Source organism: Drosophila ficusphila, unplaced genomic scaffold, assembly GCF_018152265.1.
Source record: "Drosophila ficusphila isolate 14025-0441.05 unplaced genomic scaffold, ASM1815226v1 contig_197, whole genome shotgun sequence".
Taxonomy (NCBI): domain Eukaryota; kingdom Metazoa; phylum Arthropoda; class Insecta; order Diptera; family Drosophilidae; genus Drosophila; species Drosophila ficusphila.
Genome location: NW_025064091.1, coordinates 7,292,699 through 7,310,179, shown reverse-complemented (window position 1 = coordinate 7,310,179; position 17,481 = coordinate 7,292,699). Strand labels below are relative to the sequence as shown.

General features: G+C 40.4%; 1 protein-coding gene across 3 annotated transcripts in view; it reads right to left on the bottom strand.

Annotated features, from left to right (window-relative positions):
- Positions 1-17,481, bottom strand: part of LOC108098064 (inactive dipeptidyl peptidase 10) — a 95,988-nt gene that overhangs the window by 7,699 nt on the left and 70,808 nt on the right. For 2 of the 3 annotated variants that reach the window (XM_017200754.2, XM_017200755.2), the window contains one exon: positions 25-238. In XM_017200754.2, the coding sequence (XP_017056243.1) occupies positions 25-238 (214 nt within the window). Of the gene's footprint in view, positions 1-24; positions 239-7,306; positions 7,434-10,283; positions 10,481-17,481 lie in introns of those variants that run through there. The other variant, XM_017200753.2, reaches the window with a different exon arrangement.

The following is a 17,481-nucleotide window of genomic DNA, read 5'->3' as shown; positions in this document are numbered from 1 at the left end:
GGCGGACCACCATTCGGCACCCACCATTGCTCCAAGTGCCATTGAAGGGCTTCCACTGGAGACTCCTGCCGAGGATGTCGCTGGGCAGCATTCGGCGACCCCGGATCCTAAGGCCCTCATCCTCCGGCGACAGCAGGAAGATCGAGAATATGATCAAGCTGAAGACGGCGGCGATCACCAGGAGGGCGATGAAGATGCCTCGCCAGTTGCGGCGCTCTGGAGAAATGGCCACCAGTTCCTGTAAAAATATAGAAAAAAGTAAGTAATTAAACTTTAAGCTCAGTTCAACAAAGCAATAGCATGTGAGAAGTCTTTTAAATATATTCAAAGTTAGCCACAAATAATTGTGTTATTTATTTGCAGTAGAATGTATTTCAAAGCCATAAACATTATCAAATAAATACAACCTCACAAATAATCGACTTTTTGCCTTTTGGTTGTCCACTTCTCATTTCATATTTCACATTTGACCATTTCCCCTTTAATTGGTTAATTGCATTAGGCTGCGCCTTCTTTTCGGACTCCCTTCATTTTAATTAAACTAATGGCTTAGCAACGAGAATTACCGAAATAATCGTCATAGAGGGAGTAGTTAAAGGGTTTTTCAAGGGAAGCCAGGTTCAAGTTATTTGCTTTCAGGTAACAGAAATTTATCATAAATTATTGGATTCTCAAGTATATATATATAAATTTATTTAATATTTAAAACACTTTGTTTTGAATTCTGCAAGGGCAGAGTGATCTGGCAAGTGTGACAAACTATTCAAATGCATTTTTTCTTTGGGAGACTAAGTGCCACCCAGTTGTTCAGCCACATAATCCCCGGCCTCCACTCAATTCCCACTTAGCCAGGACTCGGATTCCTTATCGAAGGACTGTGAGCTGTGCATTTGGATATGGTTTTGGTTTTGGCTCTGGTTTCGGCTTGTGCTCCAGTTTGCCTCCAGTTTCCCTTGTCCTTTCCCCTTCCCTCTCGCATTTTGCAAATTCGATTCCGGCCGTAGTCCCCAAAGTGGTTTACACTCGCAATCAATGGCAATGCTTGTGCTGAAATTGAATTAAAAATTGATATGCACTTGCCTGCGGAAATGGGAAAGTGTAAATGAAAGCGGAAAAGCAGCAAAGGGGCTTTCCCCAGTTGACGTGTGAGGGCGAAAGAAGTGCTAATTGAAATTAGTTGCCCGGACTGCAGAACAACAAATTCGTTTCGTTTGCCAAGGAAAAACTTTCGCCTCAAAACCAGAAATCGTTGCCGTTTTAATAGTGGCATACAAATATTTTATTTCCTCGTCTTGTTAAATCCACTTTGTTTCTTTTCTCTGTTGACGAGCCATCAAAAAGTTTCGAGTTTTAACGTTTTTATTGTCGCGGTCATTAAATCACTCAGCTTGAACATACATACTGAACTTTATGACCGGTTTATAATGACATTTATTGCTTTTCCCATGACCCACTTAACAATGCAATACTCATCTGTTAAATGCAAAACCCCATTATATATATTATATTTAATTCCATTGCAACCGACAGCAAATCTGGACATAACTCACATTTTTCCCTTCAAACATTTTGCTCAGCTTTGTGGCGAAAACATCAAGCCAATTCAAAATTAACAAGAGCTGCCAAGAGCTAAAGTTCAAATTACATGTGGAAAAGTTTCTCCTGAGAACGGAGAGTTATAAACATGGCAAAAAACGGGCAAATTAATTGGAGAAAATGGGAAAAAAGGAAATTCTGGGCATTCAGGGAGAGGAAAGTCGTCGCTAGGAACCGGGCCAACATTTTCAGACCATCAATTTGTGGCCACGAGAAGGAAGCAGAGACAATGGCAAATTGTCTGGCCTTTGATGGCTGCCAACTGTCCTTTGTCCTGCCGCCTCGTTCGCTTATTGCCCACTGCCATGTGGTCGGCTGCTGATGTTCCTTCATTAGCCATTAATGCGAGCCGGGCCATAAAAAGGTGTGACAATTGTCGCTGCCAAAAAAGAAATGGGAGTGGACCGAAAGCGGAGGGACCTGTGAAATTCAACTCGACGAGGAGGGTACTTATAATAATTTATTTTTAAATAAATATAAAATAATAAATATATATATATAAATGTATATGTCGATGTGAAGAGTTTTTCTAGTCTGTTACATTCCTACAGTTTATTTTTACTAATTCAAAAACCATCTAACTTTTACTTCAGGTAGAAATTAATTTTATACAAGATTACTTTTGAAATACGATGAAGTATTACATTTTTCAGAAGAAGAAAATTAAAATGTGACATTGGTAATCACAAAGTTCTGTCTATTCGGCTATTTTCAGCCTCGCTAACAAGCCCAAAAGCCCTGGCACACGGGGCGTATACGTATACGTTTGCTAAGAGAACGCATAATTTATGTGCAAATGACTGGAGTTGTTGGCCAGGCCAGCTTGTTGTTGCACCAGTTGTTCTGGTTCTGGGTTCCTCTTCCTCTTCCTGTTCTTGTTCTTGTTCTTGGGCCGTGTTGTCGTCACATTAGTGCTGTTGTTGTTGGTCCTTGGGCAGGACGCCAAATGCAGGCGCTTTGTGGATGCGTTGTTCACAGCTCATTAAATGTCCATTCGGCGGGGCAAAGTGCGGGGATGTTACCGCCTCATCCGCCGTATTATCGATTCGAGTGCTGCATTTGCATTTGCAATTCGCATTTCGTATTTTGTACTCTGCACTCTGCACTCGGTATTCCGTATTGCGTATTCCGGATTCCGGATCCCTGTACACGGATTCAGGCTGCGGTTTCGCGCAGTTCCCCGTAATTTTCTGTGATTACATCTCGAGTTCTTTTTCGATTGTTCGATGGCCGCTCGGGAATTGCACGCAGAAAAATAACTACCGTAAACTATTATGCAACGTAATTAGCTTTTGAATTTGAAAATATTTCAATAGAAGAGTTCCTACATATACCGAATAATTTCTAGATTATGTGGGGGAAACCTCAACCAAAATGCATTCCTTTTCCCAAACAATTTCAACTTAAAGCCACTTTAAATAGCCTTTAACTATCGGGTTACCAATTTGAAAACACTGTTTTTTCCTTTGTGCGGGTTAAAAAAATAAAACCTTTTTGCTGTTTTCAATGGGGTTTGTTCGCTTGTTTTTTTTTTGTTTTCTTTTTTTTTTTTGCTCCATTAAACTGCAACCAAAGCCGACAGCTGACAAAGCCATGTTCGAATCGAGCGGGTTGGATATGTCTTTGTGGACTGGGTTGGACTGGTTGGACTGGGTTGGACTGGTTGGTGGGTTGTTTGGGTTAGGATGCATCTTTTATGGGCATCTTTTATGCCACTCCAGAGAAGATGCCACTGACAAGTGCATTTGCTTGAGGAGGATACTTTGTTATTGTTGATTTTACCTCCACGTTTTCGTGTGTGTTTGTGTGTGTGGGTGTGTGTTTGTGCGGTGTGTTTGCTTTTGCGGTCGGACCACAAAGGTTTGTTTTCCACGTATCCGTGTCCGTATTCCGTTTTCCGTATTCCGCATCCTGTTTTCCGTATCCTGGCTGGCCATGATTGCATTTTCCGCCTTGGTCTGCGGCTGGCCTTCTCTGCAGTTGGATAACTCTCTTGCACTCACTCGCCTTCCCGCAAGTCCGACATTCTGCTCTAACCATTTTGTTTTCCTCTGCCAAATAATTACCCTGCCCAAAGGCTATTCGATCGCCAACAGAACTAGCAATGAAAAAATATCCTTTTGCCAATTTAAAGAGTGTTTAAAATATGCATAATTAGCACAAAGTAGAAATGGAATTATAAACATTTAGTTAATGTGTGCACAACTTTGATTATAATGTAAATAATAATGGCGCTTCCTGCTAAATTATCTTTTTTCAAGTATCTTTTTTACATCCATAAAAATAAATTCTGTATGATGTGACAACTCGTAATGTAGCCATATATGTGAAATAAATATTTGACGAGCGGCCAAATAGGGTTTTAAAAATATTTCAGTGCAACTATCAAGGGAGATTTTAGTGTTGCATAAAATGTGCTCGTGTCCTTCCTCAAAAACTCATGTGTGTGTGAGACTTTGTGGCAGTTTTCGCAGCTGCATTTTATATTCCGCCATCAACATTCTCCACCGAATCCACAGAAAGGCGGCGAAAGAGCACGAATTTGATTATGCTGCATTTGGGGGCCTTTAATTCTCGGTTCGGGTTCGGGTTCGTTGTGCGTTCGTTGTCAAGTGCTTAATTGGATTTCCCGCCGGCTGTCCGAACAACAATGACGAATATGTGCCGTCACTCGGATTGCTTTTGCCTCTCAACAACGGCTGTTGGCCAGCGATAAGATTCGCAGCCACTTGTCCAAGGGCCAAATTATAAACCCTTCCACCGAACAAAGGACACTAAACTTGGTGGTTGGAAAGTTAGGGAGTGCCTTTAAAAGCTTCCCTATTTAATATCTTTCACGTTCTTTAATTTGTGGGAAGTTTTTCTGATATCTACATAATAATTACCTCTTAATTAAATTGTTTTTTAGGTAGTTTTCTCCTATTTTCGTACTAATTCAACTTATTTTCAAACGGTTATTTGGTACTACTTGTTTTGGGGTCACAAAGTTCGAAATACTTATCTCCAGCCTTACTTCAAAATGCATTATTTCCTGCCAAACGCCTTGGCTCCTTGGAAACCCAAACGCTCGCACTCAATCTTAATATTAATCGACTTTTAAGGCGGACAGGCAACAGCAGCGAATCCTGAAAGTCCTTGGAAAGGCGTTGATCCATACTTTTCGGCTGTCAGCGCTCAACTAACTGTCGGCTTTTAATTAGAAATTGCACAGAAAAAAGTTATAGCTCCGGGCTGAAGAAGAGGAAGAATAGGCGCAAATATTACGCAAACCAGTGGATATAGAAAGTGAGTTTTCAGGGGCGGAGAAAGCGGAAAGGGGAAAGGGGAAAAGGGGGAGGGCGAAAAAGACAGGGAAGCATTCCAAAATGGGTCCCGTGAGGACCGGCGGAAAAAATCATTTGCAACATTGAAGGCAAGAACGAGGAATGTTGGAATGATACACAAATCAAAAATACTTTAGCTTCTAGTAAATAACATATTTATTTCAGTTTCATGGAAATAATCTCTTCAAATATTAGAGCAGAAATAATATTTTTTTTCGTAGTATTAAAAATCGTACTTCAAATTCATTGCAACATTTCCATATAATAACTATCTAATCAGTTATAGTTATCACTTGCTTTTTCCTGTGCATTTGGAAAGTTATAGAAAGAGGAGACACAAATAAGGAGTGATAGGAGAAAGGTACACAAAGTTTTTACAGCCCACACACACAACACACACCCATAGCACACACACACACACACTCGTGGGTGGAAAACTTATGTCATTATGATGGACTTTGGGTCGTTTGGCTCACTTACAAGCTGACCATGGCCAGCCATTCGTGGCCCACTTTCCCTCACGCGTGGCTGACAAATATTAATGAAAGGGTGCAAACTCCACCCATCCGGCATCCGGGAGCTTAGACCTTATCCTTATCGCCACTTTGGCCCGGCATGCAAAATTTATTGTCTACTTTTATTTATTGATCCAAGTTTGCGCTGCCTTTCACTTTGGCCATTTCTTATCGTGGCCACAAATTGCAGTAAAACTTCACGGACGGACAGGGAAAACTTGGAAAATTCCTTGGGTCGCCGAAGAAAAACACATGTCGAAGATGGGATTGAAGATAAGTTAAATGGTTGAATCTGCAGATTTATCGCCACCGAAATTGCTCCTAATGTATTCATTAAAAGAACCATATATTGCATAAACTATAAAAGGAATTAAAGTCCTTGCAAATGTATCTTTACACTAAAATCAGACCTTAAATGCCTCTTAACCCTTAACAAATTATATTCAAATTTTCACAAGCCAGTCACATTTCACAAATGATGATAATTAAAAGCGAATCAAGGGGAAGCAGCCGCCTTAACCCGCCGAAGCCCCCTAACCCTTAACCCTTAACCCACTGAACACAACCGTTATCAGCTTCGGCAGAACTTTTTCCCCCATTTGTCGCCAACCGAAAAGTTAGTCGGCTTAAAACGAGTTTTCCAACTGAAGGGAAGGCGGGAAAAAGTGAATCAGTGGAACAAATTAAATTCGAGGGAGAACAGCCGAGGGAAGTTGCTCAATTATGGTATTTGCCCGGCGCTATAAAGTTTATTTGTATTTTATTTTATTAATTTATGTCCGCTACTTCCGACTCAAAAAATAATAAGGTAATAAAGGGCAGGAAAGCGACGTTACGGACCACTTATTTATGGCCGAAGATTTGCCGGAAAATGTGAAGGGGCGAAAAACCGGTGGAACAAAAAAAAACGAAAAAAAAAACAAGGAGGCGGCTGCTTTTGATGGCATTGCCGCAGGACTCTCTCGATTGGCAATCGATATGGCAAATCGAGTTTGTGTTTTATTTATGGCCAGGCCCGAAATAATGAAATGCCAATCGAGTCGAGAGTCTGGCCCACTCACTCACTCACTCACTCGCCTTCTCCCCACTCAATTACCCGCCCTTCAACTTGAGTGTATAATTCCGAAATTTATAAACTGTGAAATCTGAAGGCGGCTGCTTTTGTTGCTGTTGTTTTTGTTACGGTTTTTCTTGTTTTATTTATGAATTGTGCCACAAGGAAAAGGGATCAAGGACCAAGGACTCTAGACTCTAGATCTGCGACGCGTTTGAAAGCAATTAAATGAGCCCAGAAAAAGGAAGCCACTTAATCCCTTTTCATTCGTATCTAGGCTCTGCCATTTTCCATCGCTCTCGAATACAAAGACATAGACAAAGGCATTTGCATACTTAATTAACTTGGCTAAAATATTCCACGACCGTGAAAGACTTTGGTGTCGAATGAAGCCAAAAAATATGGCTGAGATGTTGACAGGAAATTGCTTTTGACTTTGAGATACAACGATCTAGAATACAATTAAATATAAATTGCAGCCAAGGTGTTGATAATGTCAAAGTAACTAGAGGTATTATTTCCCAATAAGCCCACAACATTATTTCCGTAAAATAAATTCTTATTGCCAATAACCATTATCATTTTTTGTTAAAGTCGTAATGAGTAATTCAAATTGCTTGTCTTCTTGTCGATTCAACTTTAAGCACATATTCTTTGGGTAATTAAGCAATAAATATTCAACAATTAATCTTATAATTTGGCCAGAAATATGCTCTCTTGCCACCCCAGAAATATGCAAATTGGCCGCCATGTAAATGGATTCCTATTAGGCGATTATTAAAACACTCTCTCCTTGTTTGTTTATTATTTTTTCTTACCTCGTCTTTGGGCACCAGAGTCACCTTTTTGATGGTCGGCGCACTGTTGTTAACAACGACCGTTTCCCTTTTCAGCGATGGCCTCTTTAGGGCCGAGTGCGGCTTTTGTATCTCGACCATGATGAGGCTGCCGCCGATTATTATCACACGGATTAGGGACCCGTCAAGAACCGAGAGGAGATGATGAGATGATGCGATGATGCGATGAGATGGAATGGAATGGCGATGAGATGGCTTATTAGTTTGACGGGCGGAAAGGCGGAAAGTTGCTTGGCCCCTGAGAACCGGACAAACTGTTGCCAGTTGCCAGTTGCCAGTTCTTGGGACCTGAAAACCCTCGCCATTTGGCCATGAATCTGAGTGGATTCACAGCTTCTTCAACTGCTGTTGTGTTGCTTTTGCTGCTGCCAAGTCAAACGGCTCATTAATCAAATAAGAATGCCCATTATAGCATGCATTAGGTGTACACTTGCAGAAATCATAACTCTAGAGGCTTAAGTCTTCAAACCTTATAACAAATAATTGTAAATAAATAGGGAAACTTCTTGGAAAACCATTTAGGCAACTACAACTCTTAGATTTAGATTCAAAAACATTTTTACACATTTTGTGGTGTCTCTCTCTTGACACCTTTGCCATATATATTTTTTCAGTGATTTTTCTGCCGGATTTTCGTAGCCTGACTTTTGCGCCTTGGACACACATACGCCGTGTTGTACGCCGGGCATTATCTAAATTAGAGATGTGCGTCGTAAAGATTTTCACGCTCCTTTTCCCCGGATTTTTCCTGTCTAACGCCGTTCTTTGTGCGCATACCCATTTGTGTGTGCCTTTTAATGAGCTGTTTATGCAATCATCAGGCCCCCAAAAAAACCTTAGCGGCTTTTGGGCAATAAATTCTTGCGCCCTCTTCCCCTCTCTGCCCCCCCGCACCGCACTTCCCCCGGAAATTTGCATAATCGCGGCGATGTCAAGCGACTTAACCTGAACGCGTCCGCATTATGCGACCGACGTCATGATTATTATGATGTGCTATCCCGTAACTTTAAGCTGTTGATTCAATTTGCCGGCAGTGTTTGGTGCCAGATAAACGACTTAGTCGCCGAATGCCAAAAAAGAATTGAATTACCAATGGGGGAATGGGGAACAGGGAACAGGGATCGCACATGTGAGGAGCTCGGAAATCTTTGCTGAAAGTATTAGCATAAAACTGGGAAAACTTTAACAGCGCCAGCTGTTTGCACTTGAGGGGGGCGTTGGGAAACTTTCTTTCGAGGGAAAAACTTGGGCCACACTTGCAATTTGCATATTCTTCGTTAGAATTCGGCGTTGGAAAGGCGGTCAAGTGGGCAGGAAGCCGCCTATGCAAATGTTTGGGCCAGCGTACAACGCTGCGTATGATTGATGTGGCTGGTCAGTTGCTTACATAGGTTGTTCTCTTCTTCGCCTTTTTCCAACCATCCCTCCACCCCCCGCTCGACAATTTCCTCGCCTTTTTCGGGCAATCAATTTGGTTTCTGTGGCTCTCAATTTAAGCCCTTCCCTTTTGGCCTTGAACAATCTTGTTGAATTTTCGCCAGCTTACTTTTTTTGTTGGCCTGGTGTGCGGAAAACAGGAAACTATTTGGCCAAGCGAACTGGGGAGTGTATACTGAACAAGCCGAGAAAGTTTCTGCTTGTAAACTAAGAAAATATAATTTTTGGCAAGTATTCTTCAGCGAAAATTTGTGCAGGTCGGCCAACTGCCAAAGGTTAAATACTTGCCACGAGAACTACTCAAATAGTTCTGAATTATTTAAACTAGCTTCGTAAAATTTCTATCCGTATTTTCCCATCTAAACTTCGATTGCTCCTCTTGTGGTTTTTTTTTTAACAAGACTTAGTCAAGTTGTCTTCGAGCTAAAAGACACATTGATCCGTTTAGCAATATGCAGGACATGTTAAGGATGTTTTTCTCGTGCAAGAGTGCATTGTAAAATTGAGATAATAGCTCGAACCCCGTATTATCCCTAAGCCCATCTGTCAGTCGTATCAGTGGGCAATCTCTGGTGCTCTGGTGCTCTGCAGCAAGCAAAGCACTGGCATATATCAATGCCAAGCACACATTCTACATTCTACGGACAGGTTCTGAAGCTGTGTGCAAACAGAAAACATGGCCAAAGGAGAGCTGCCAGCGGGCCAAGATGGAAGCAAAAAAAAAAAAAAAAAAAAAAAGAAAAAAAATGACGGCAAAGGCAGCAAAATATACAGCTCTCGGCTTTAGGTTGGGCAAACTTTTTGTCTTCTGTGGGGCCAAGATGGTCCGCTTAAATGGGGGCGGGCATACGTACTATATATAGGGTATGGGGTTTATACCATACTCGTATATAGTATACAGGGTATCCGGGGATGCATTACAAACAGCTGCTGCAGTCTGGCGATATGAACACGGACATTGACACACTTAGCCCAGTGTGTCAGCTGTTTGTTTGCATTCTGCTCGCCGTTCAGCAGGAAATTAAAAATGTCCTCATAGATTTATGTGGCTGGCACGCACACATGCTTATCTACACAGCAACAAATTACAGACTAAATTGGTTACCATCATAACTGCATTTCACTACAAAATAATACCCTCTGCAAGGGTACAATGAATGTGCATCTTATTTCATTCAAACATTGTCTTTGAAATACTACTTTAATGAACTTTAAAAAATAACAAATAATATAATTTTCCAGTGTATTTGCTAATGGTTATTCATTTGTTTTCTTTCGTTCATTCTTCTCGTTTTCTGTGTCGATTGTTTTGCTTTCATTGAGTAAGTAAAACAGAGCAGGATAATTCGAAGTGGGGGGTTAAATGGCGTAACACACACATGCAACACCACACACACACAAACACACACACAGAGCAGCAGCAGGAGCAAGAACAACAACCACATCTGATTTTTTCCTTCTATTTTTACTGTTTTTGAGCAATTTTCCCCGCTTTTCGCACCTTTAATGGACGCTTTCTTGTCACAATTTATTCTCTGTTTTTGTTCGGGGTGGTGTTCTTTGAGTTGATTACATTTTCGTGAACTACACTGTGCGAAATGACGGCCAGCAAAAATAAAAATAACAATAATAACGCGACAGAGGGAGAGAGTCGAGAAGAGAGACGAGCGCGAGCGAGCGAACGCTTCCGTGCGGAAGTCAAACGACGACTGAAAGTGAAAATGAAACTGAATGCCAAAAACTCAATGGCGGAGCGAAACAAACGGTAAATTCCGTCCGCCATTTCTCTGCTGCGTCTGCGTGTGTGTGTCCCCAGTGCGTCTGTGTGTGTGTGTGTTTGCAAGTTGAAGGAGTTCGTGTTTCTTGGTGTGCGTAAACGAGGCCGGGCGTTTGCCTTTGTTGTTATTGTTTACGTTTTATCAATGCACACGAATACTCAAACATACTCATGGCAAATTTGGGCGCCAAAAGATATTGCCCCCAAAATCAGCTGATCGCTTGAAAAAGCTTTTAGTGTCCTGGCTAAGCTTTAACAGTAAAAGTAGGCAGCTTTTAAAAATAACTGTAAGCCAATGCCTTTACTTTTTTTGTCTGTTTGTTTGTTTGGAAATTTCAAAAATATATAACAGAAATAAATGTTGTGTATGTTTTTTCCTTTTATTATTTATGTATATTTTATAAACTTAAATAACACAGGATGTGTACGATTATAAATAGAAGTTCTGCTGTGTTGGATGCAGAAATTTGCACAAGTTAAGCCGAGACAAGTTTATTTTTGTTTTAATAAAAACTCTTTAAAGTTTGGACATCAAAAAAGTCGTAAAAGCCCCCAAAACCAAACGTTAGACTCCAAAAAGCTATGTTTGCAGGACTCAAAAACTTGAAAGCTCGTAAAAGTTTTAAAAGTTATGCAAGACATTTTTTTTGGCTCTTCTTCAAAGCTATTTAAGCCTTTCAGCGCCAAAGCTCTGTTAATCCTTTTCTTCCAGCACCCGAAACTTTTCGAATAGCGTGGACTTTAAGCCCCACAATCCACGCGCCAGCTTTTAACCGTCGTTGGGGCTATCTCCCTTTTTTGAATATGACCGCAGTAAGTTTTGACCACAGAGAAATTAATGCTGTACAGACTGAAATAAATGTCCCTGTCGCCAGAGTGCAAAATTGAAAGCGGGTAAGCGGTGGTTTGTGTGGCCAAAACTGCTTACGCAGCGCCTGCTGACTTGAGTATCTTCCGATTCACCGCATATGTCACATGCAGGACGACTCTAAAACCGCACAGCAACCGCAAGGACAATCCGCTGACAGAGGAAGATATAACTGGGGATATGTGGGGCGGGATTTAACAAGGAGCCAAGCCAGTGGGGCATGATGTAAAGGCGTCCTGAGCACATAAACCAATCCAATTCGGGCTCACCTCAATCGACTGTCAGTCCCAAGAACTCGATTAACATTTATTTTCCTTTCAACACGTTTTTTTCCTCTCTCTTTTCCTTTTTTTTTTTTTTTTTTTTTTTTTGCTGTGTCGCATTGGCGTGGAAATGTTGCAAAATTAATGCGATATCCAATGCGATTACAGATGTGACAACAACACGGGGAAATCGCCAGAAACAACATCGGTTGTTCGACAGGAAATAGGAGCTACAACAAGTGTTACATCCACTTGAAGTTGGTTTGCCTCAAAGTTGATTTACAATAATCACCACCGACAAGCGAAATGGCAACAAATAACAGATGTAACAGCCAAGGCTGTTGGCTATAAGCACCAGCTGGCAGACAGGGTGATCCACGGAAAAATCTTTTATCTTGAAAGAGAATGCAGCACGGCTTAAGAGCTTAAACAGATAAGGACTAGCAATTCGCCAGTATTTTTACACAGTAAAAGATATTAAAAAATGCTGTCAAGACTTGAAAAGAGAGAGCATTGACATTCATTACAAATTCAACATTTTAGTTTTAAAATATGCTTGTGTAATGAAAAACATATTTTTTTATTTTGTACAACCATACTTTGCTTAAGGAGTCCAAAGCAGAAATAAACACCCCTTTTCGGCTTTCGGTGGCAGGTGCTCCTGGGTCCTTATGTAAAACACAAAAACCGAGGGGAAAACACAAACCAGACGAGCGCTGAAGTGAGAGATATAAAGATTCCGTTGACCAACTCTCGAGAGCATATTTATATTTATCGATGGCAACACGCACACAGCCGCAGCCACCTATGCATATATGAATGCCAATAGGTACAGTTGTGCTCAAATTTGTAGTTGTCATGCATAAAATTCAATTTGGGAGATCATTAATACCAGCCTATGTATTGAACTTAAATTTTATTTACATTATATATATATATTATTTTGAAGAACCAACTTTGATTTGCTATTTATTGGCCTGCCAATACTGCTATTAATTTGTGGCTGGCTGTATTTCGAATCGGATAAATGGAATGTGGAATGAAAGACGCCTTAAAATGCCTGCAGCTGGGATAGGGGTTTATTAAAAATGTATGCCGTAAAAATTGCGTTTTCATATTGTGTAAATGCCCCTGAATATTTACACGCTCTGCCTTGACTCTCTATGTGTGTTTGCGTGTTTATCTGTGTGCATGTGTGTGTGTATGTGTTAGCTCGTAAACAGGAAACGGAAATCAGCATGCAGGCGCACGCAGCAACAACAACAACAACAACGAGGAGTAAAAATCAACATCAGCAGTTGGATTATTGTTTTTCGAGGCACTCACAATGCTGCGGTTGCTTGTGGCAAACATGTTTAATAACCGCACGACCACAGACGCGTTTTTGGCCCACAACCATTGGTTAATATGGCCAAGCTGGGCAGCAAATCAACACATGTACATAGGTACATAACTAGTAGTTGGCCGGAAGGGCGGCATTGTTTCCCGCTTTCCCCATTTTGCCATTTTCCAGTGGGACTCGATGGTAATGCTCGCTGGCCATGCAAATATTGTTATGCAGATGTGGATTGACTGCGATCGCACAACTTATGCATAAATATGTATGGTATGCGCATGTTTATGGATAAACAGAAAACAACAAGTTGATGGGGTCAATTTCTAAAGTGGTAAAAGTGGTTTATAGCCATTTCTGATTTTGTGCAAATTCAATTTAAGGCCCTGTGGCGCAAGAATAGAATACCGCAATGCATTATTAATGCCAACTCAAAATCGATTTAAAATGTGTTCTACCATTATTTTTGTTTAAATGTATTTTTTGACAGTTTTAATGAATTCATTTGAATTTAATTAGTCCAAATATTATTTGTATGCTGTGCATGTGCAATGATAAAATAATGATCACGTTTTCAGAATATATGTGCATATTAAATAGGTAATAGCACTTAATATTCAAGCAAGCAATAATAAAAAAAATTAATATATGCTGTCCATTCATTTCGCAGAAATATAATTTTTATTTGCTTAATTTATGGTTTTATGATAGGGAAAACAGACGCCTGAAACATTTTATCCAATTTTTTTTATGATAGGGAAAAAAGACGCCCGAAACATTTTATTCAACATTTTATATTTTTTCTACTTTATCTATGGATTTTATACAAATTCCATCGCTTGTTTGCGCATTTATGGAGCTAAATATTTATTTAAAGTGCTCTGCTGGTTAAAAGAAAAACCAAGATATATTTTTTTAGCTGCCATTTAATCCTTAATCGTTATTGGCTTGGTTTCGGTGTTTGGCTTTAATCGAATGCAGTTTGCCATCGAAAGGGAATTCAATTAAGATGAGAAACTGAATTTTTGTAGAGCGTTGGAAAATGGCAAAAAGTTGCTTGCAACAAAAAATTAAATTAATGCCCCATTGCTATGCGCATAGAAAATGCGGCCAAAAGAGGCAATGAAATAAGGACAACAAAACCCGGGCTTAAAGGAGCAGAACGGAGACATGGGAAGGAGGGAAAGAGATGGGTATACAAATGAAAAGAGAAGAAAGGGACAGGAAGCTGGCCAAGTTAATTTATGTTCGAGTCCTTGCTGTCTTATGCCTTATGTTGAGCCCCAACTTTGGAGAGTGTTTTCTAAATATCATGTAAATACAAGTGCCAATACAAGCACACACTCACGCACACATAGAGGAAAAAACACACAGCAAGCAACACACTCACACACACACACACACACGTGTGTACACCTGGCTTTGTCTTTGTGTGGGTGAGCAGAAAAGTTTTGCCACCTGCGTTTTTTCATTTACATGAGTAAGTTTCCACATTAAGCACAGGGAAAATGAAAAGAAAAACCAGGCCTCCCCTTGTTTTCAACTCTCCCCCACAATTTCCACCAAAAGTTAAAGTCAGACCCAACAACATTTCGTTCTGCGAAAAGATGGAACAAAATTTAAAACGCCTGTCCGCGTGAAAAAAAGCATTTCAATTTCTGTTTAATCAGCGTTAATTGCGCGTTAAATTTATAATCGAGTATTTGACAATAATTAAATGAAATGCTGAGCACACACACATGCATAATTAAATGAGAGTCAGACGCAAATCGAATTTCTATTTGTATTTATATTAAATATTAAACAGAATACGTGTATCTGCATTCTTTTTGGCCAATTTCAACTCGAGTGAAATCAAATGGAATTTCTTGATGACTTAACTCAGTCAGCCGGTAAAGAAAAAAAAAGGGGGAATATATAGACAGAATTGTCTCTGACTTTTATACACTGCAAACAAAGTGGTGAAATTCGGATAATTTATGAAACTAGCAAATAGATTGCAAGAATCTAATAAAACTGCAATTTACCATAAGTCCTTTCTTTAAAATCAAGCCTACTAGCTATCCTTCAACTAATCCATTTGTTGGCTCAGAAAATTAATTTGAATTTAATTTTTTTGTGCTCTGCAAGACATACAATTATTTTTGAGTGCACTTACCGGTTACCAGCAAGTTAAGCACATTTCTTCTGCTCGTTTGGCGAATGTGAAACCAAAGTTAAATAAATAAGCGGCAGTTGATTAGGCGGCTCCAAGGGGACGGTGGCCAAATGGGCGTTGTTAAGAGGGGGAGGGGGGAAGGCTTTCCCACCTGGCTGAGATGCTGTGATGCTGAGCTCAGCATGCGTGAGATGCCTGCGGCAGAATGCCAGGTTTCATCCACCCAAGAACCCAGCAACCCACCAACCAATTCCAGCAACAAATCCACTGCCACACCCACAAACTCTGCCTCCGGCCAATGCCTTATTAACTTAACACAAATGCTGGTAACTGGATGACAGGGGCGTAATCAGAGGGGGTGGGGCTGCTTAAGGGGATGGGGGCTTTTCTGCTTGTGGCACCTGTAACATCTTGCGAGACGCAGCTGGCTGCGCACTTGAATAATAAGCATCTATTTATCGGCCTAGACAGTTCGCAGATCTCTCGTATTTTCGCTGGCATGAGAAACTCATTTGGCCCCGTTTCCTTATGGTTATTACTCGGGGGATATTCGGCTGGGGGATAAGCCGCACAGCAGAAAGCGCTCATCTAATCATTTTTTAACGAAATTTCCAAAAATGTTCGCCATGTAATCCAGCAGCCAGCAAAAACCACATGCAGGCCAAGTGAAATGATGTCCGTAAATGCCGAAACTATTTGCAAACATTAAACTTTTTCAGCCCGCAGGCATTACGTTCAATTTAGTTTGTGTCAACTGTGTATAATAAAATGTGTCAACACTGCGTATGCGTAATAAACTTTGAAACTTTGCGGTTTGGCAAGCATTAAAAGCAATTTTCAAGCAATTTATGTACGAGTAGGTGGAACACATTCTGTCACAACTACTAGGGATTGTCTACTGAAATATTAATGTCATTTAACCTTTTACAACTCAGTTGAAAATACCGAATTTAATGAGGAAAGCATTGTAAATCGGAGTAGCCAAATTGGCATATTAACTTTAGCTTAATCCATCTGCCATAACCTCTAATAAGTATCATTGGGTCGAAGTGCCTGATGTTTATTTCATTTCGTTGCCTTGTGCGTCTGCCATTGAAGGGACTTTAATCTATAATTTATTATAATTTTTATGATTATTATTGTTCGTCTTGCCGCTTCTGTACTTTGGGCCCTTGGCAGTTTAACGGGAATTTAATTTGCCATCTCCCGACGAAAATTCCGATGGCATCGTTAGCGCGACGCTTATTTGTTTTCCACCCGCCTCGGAAAAGTCCCACCCCACGGAAAAATCCGATTTTTTCCCATACAAAACAGAAATTTGTGAGGGGAATTGCGGAAAGTTTTCGCAGATTGTCGAGTGCCACTAATTGTCTATAAGCGAGGGCGTGCTATATGTCTGTGGATATCTGTATGTACATATGTAGATATAAACATATATCCAGGACCAAACTCACCCACACACACACAACACACGATGCTCTGGGGACTTAAATGCCACATGGCGCCATTTGAATGAGGTTTTAAATGTTTGCCGACTTTGTGGCCATAAAAACGGAGAGTGGAACGTGGGCATTAGTGTTTGTTTGTGTGTGCGGCCATTATGCAGAAAATCCGAGTGCGCTGCAAAATTTAATTGAGTTTTCACAGCTTTTCCACCTACTTTTTTTTGCGATTTTTTTGTGATTTTTTGGTTGGCCGGTTTGAGTTTTTACATTTGGCATATTGGTTCACGAACATTTTCCCCGGGGAGTGCTGTTATTCATCATTGTCTGGCATTGATTCAGAATCTGTTGCCGTCACTCGGCGAAGACGAAACGGCTTTGATAAATTGCCTTTCCTTAGAATGGGTCAAAAACAAGAGCGAATTGAAAAGATTTTAAACAAGAGGTGGGTTTTGGTCGGGTTCATCAAAGGAACGGTTGGGTTTTCCACAGCCACTGGATTTTACTTAAGCAGGTTGCTTGTTTGAAAGTTTAATATTGTGATTTCAAGTGGCGAAACATTCGAAATACCCTTCCATTTACCTTAAAATAGTTCCTATGAAATATTTATCCAGATACTTAGAGTGTTTGCTCTTGTGTTTTGCAATAGGACTGGCTTTTAAGCATCCTTTGAACTCAACATAAGTAAGCTGTAAATATTGTATATATAGAGAGTGTATGTAAAGTAATCCCACTTGCAGTTCCCATCGCCATATTCAGCTTTATATCCCCTTTGGCAAATTCTGCGAGTTTTGTGCTGCAGATGAACGCAAATTGAAATGCTATTGAAAGTTTGGTAGCCGGCGACAGTTACACACA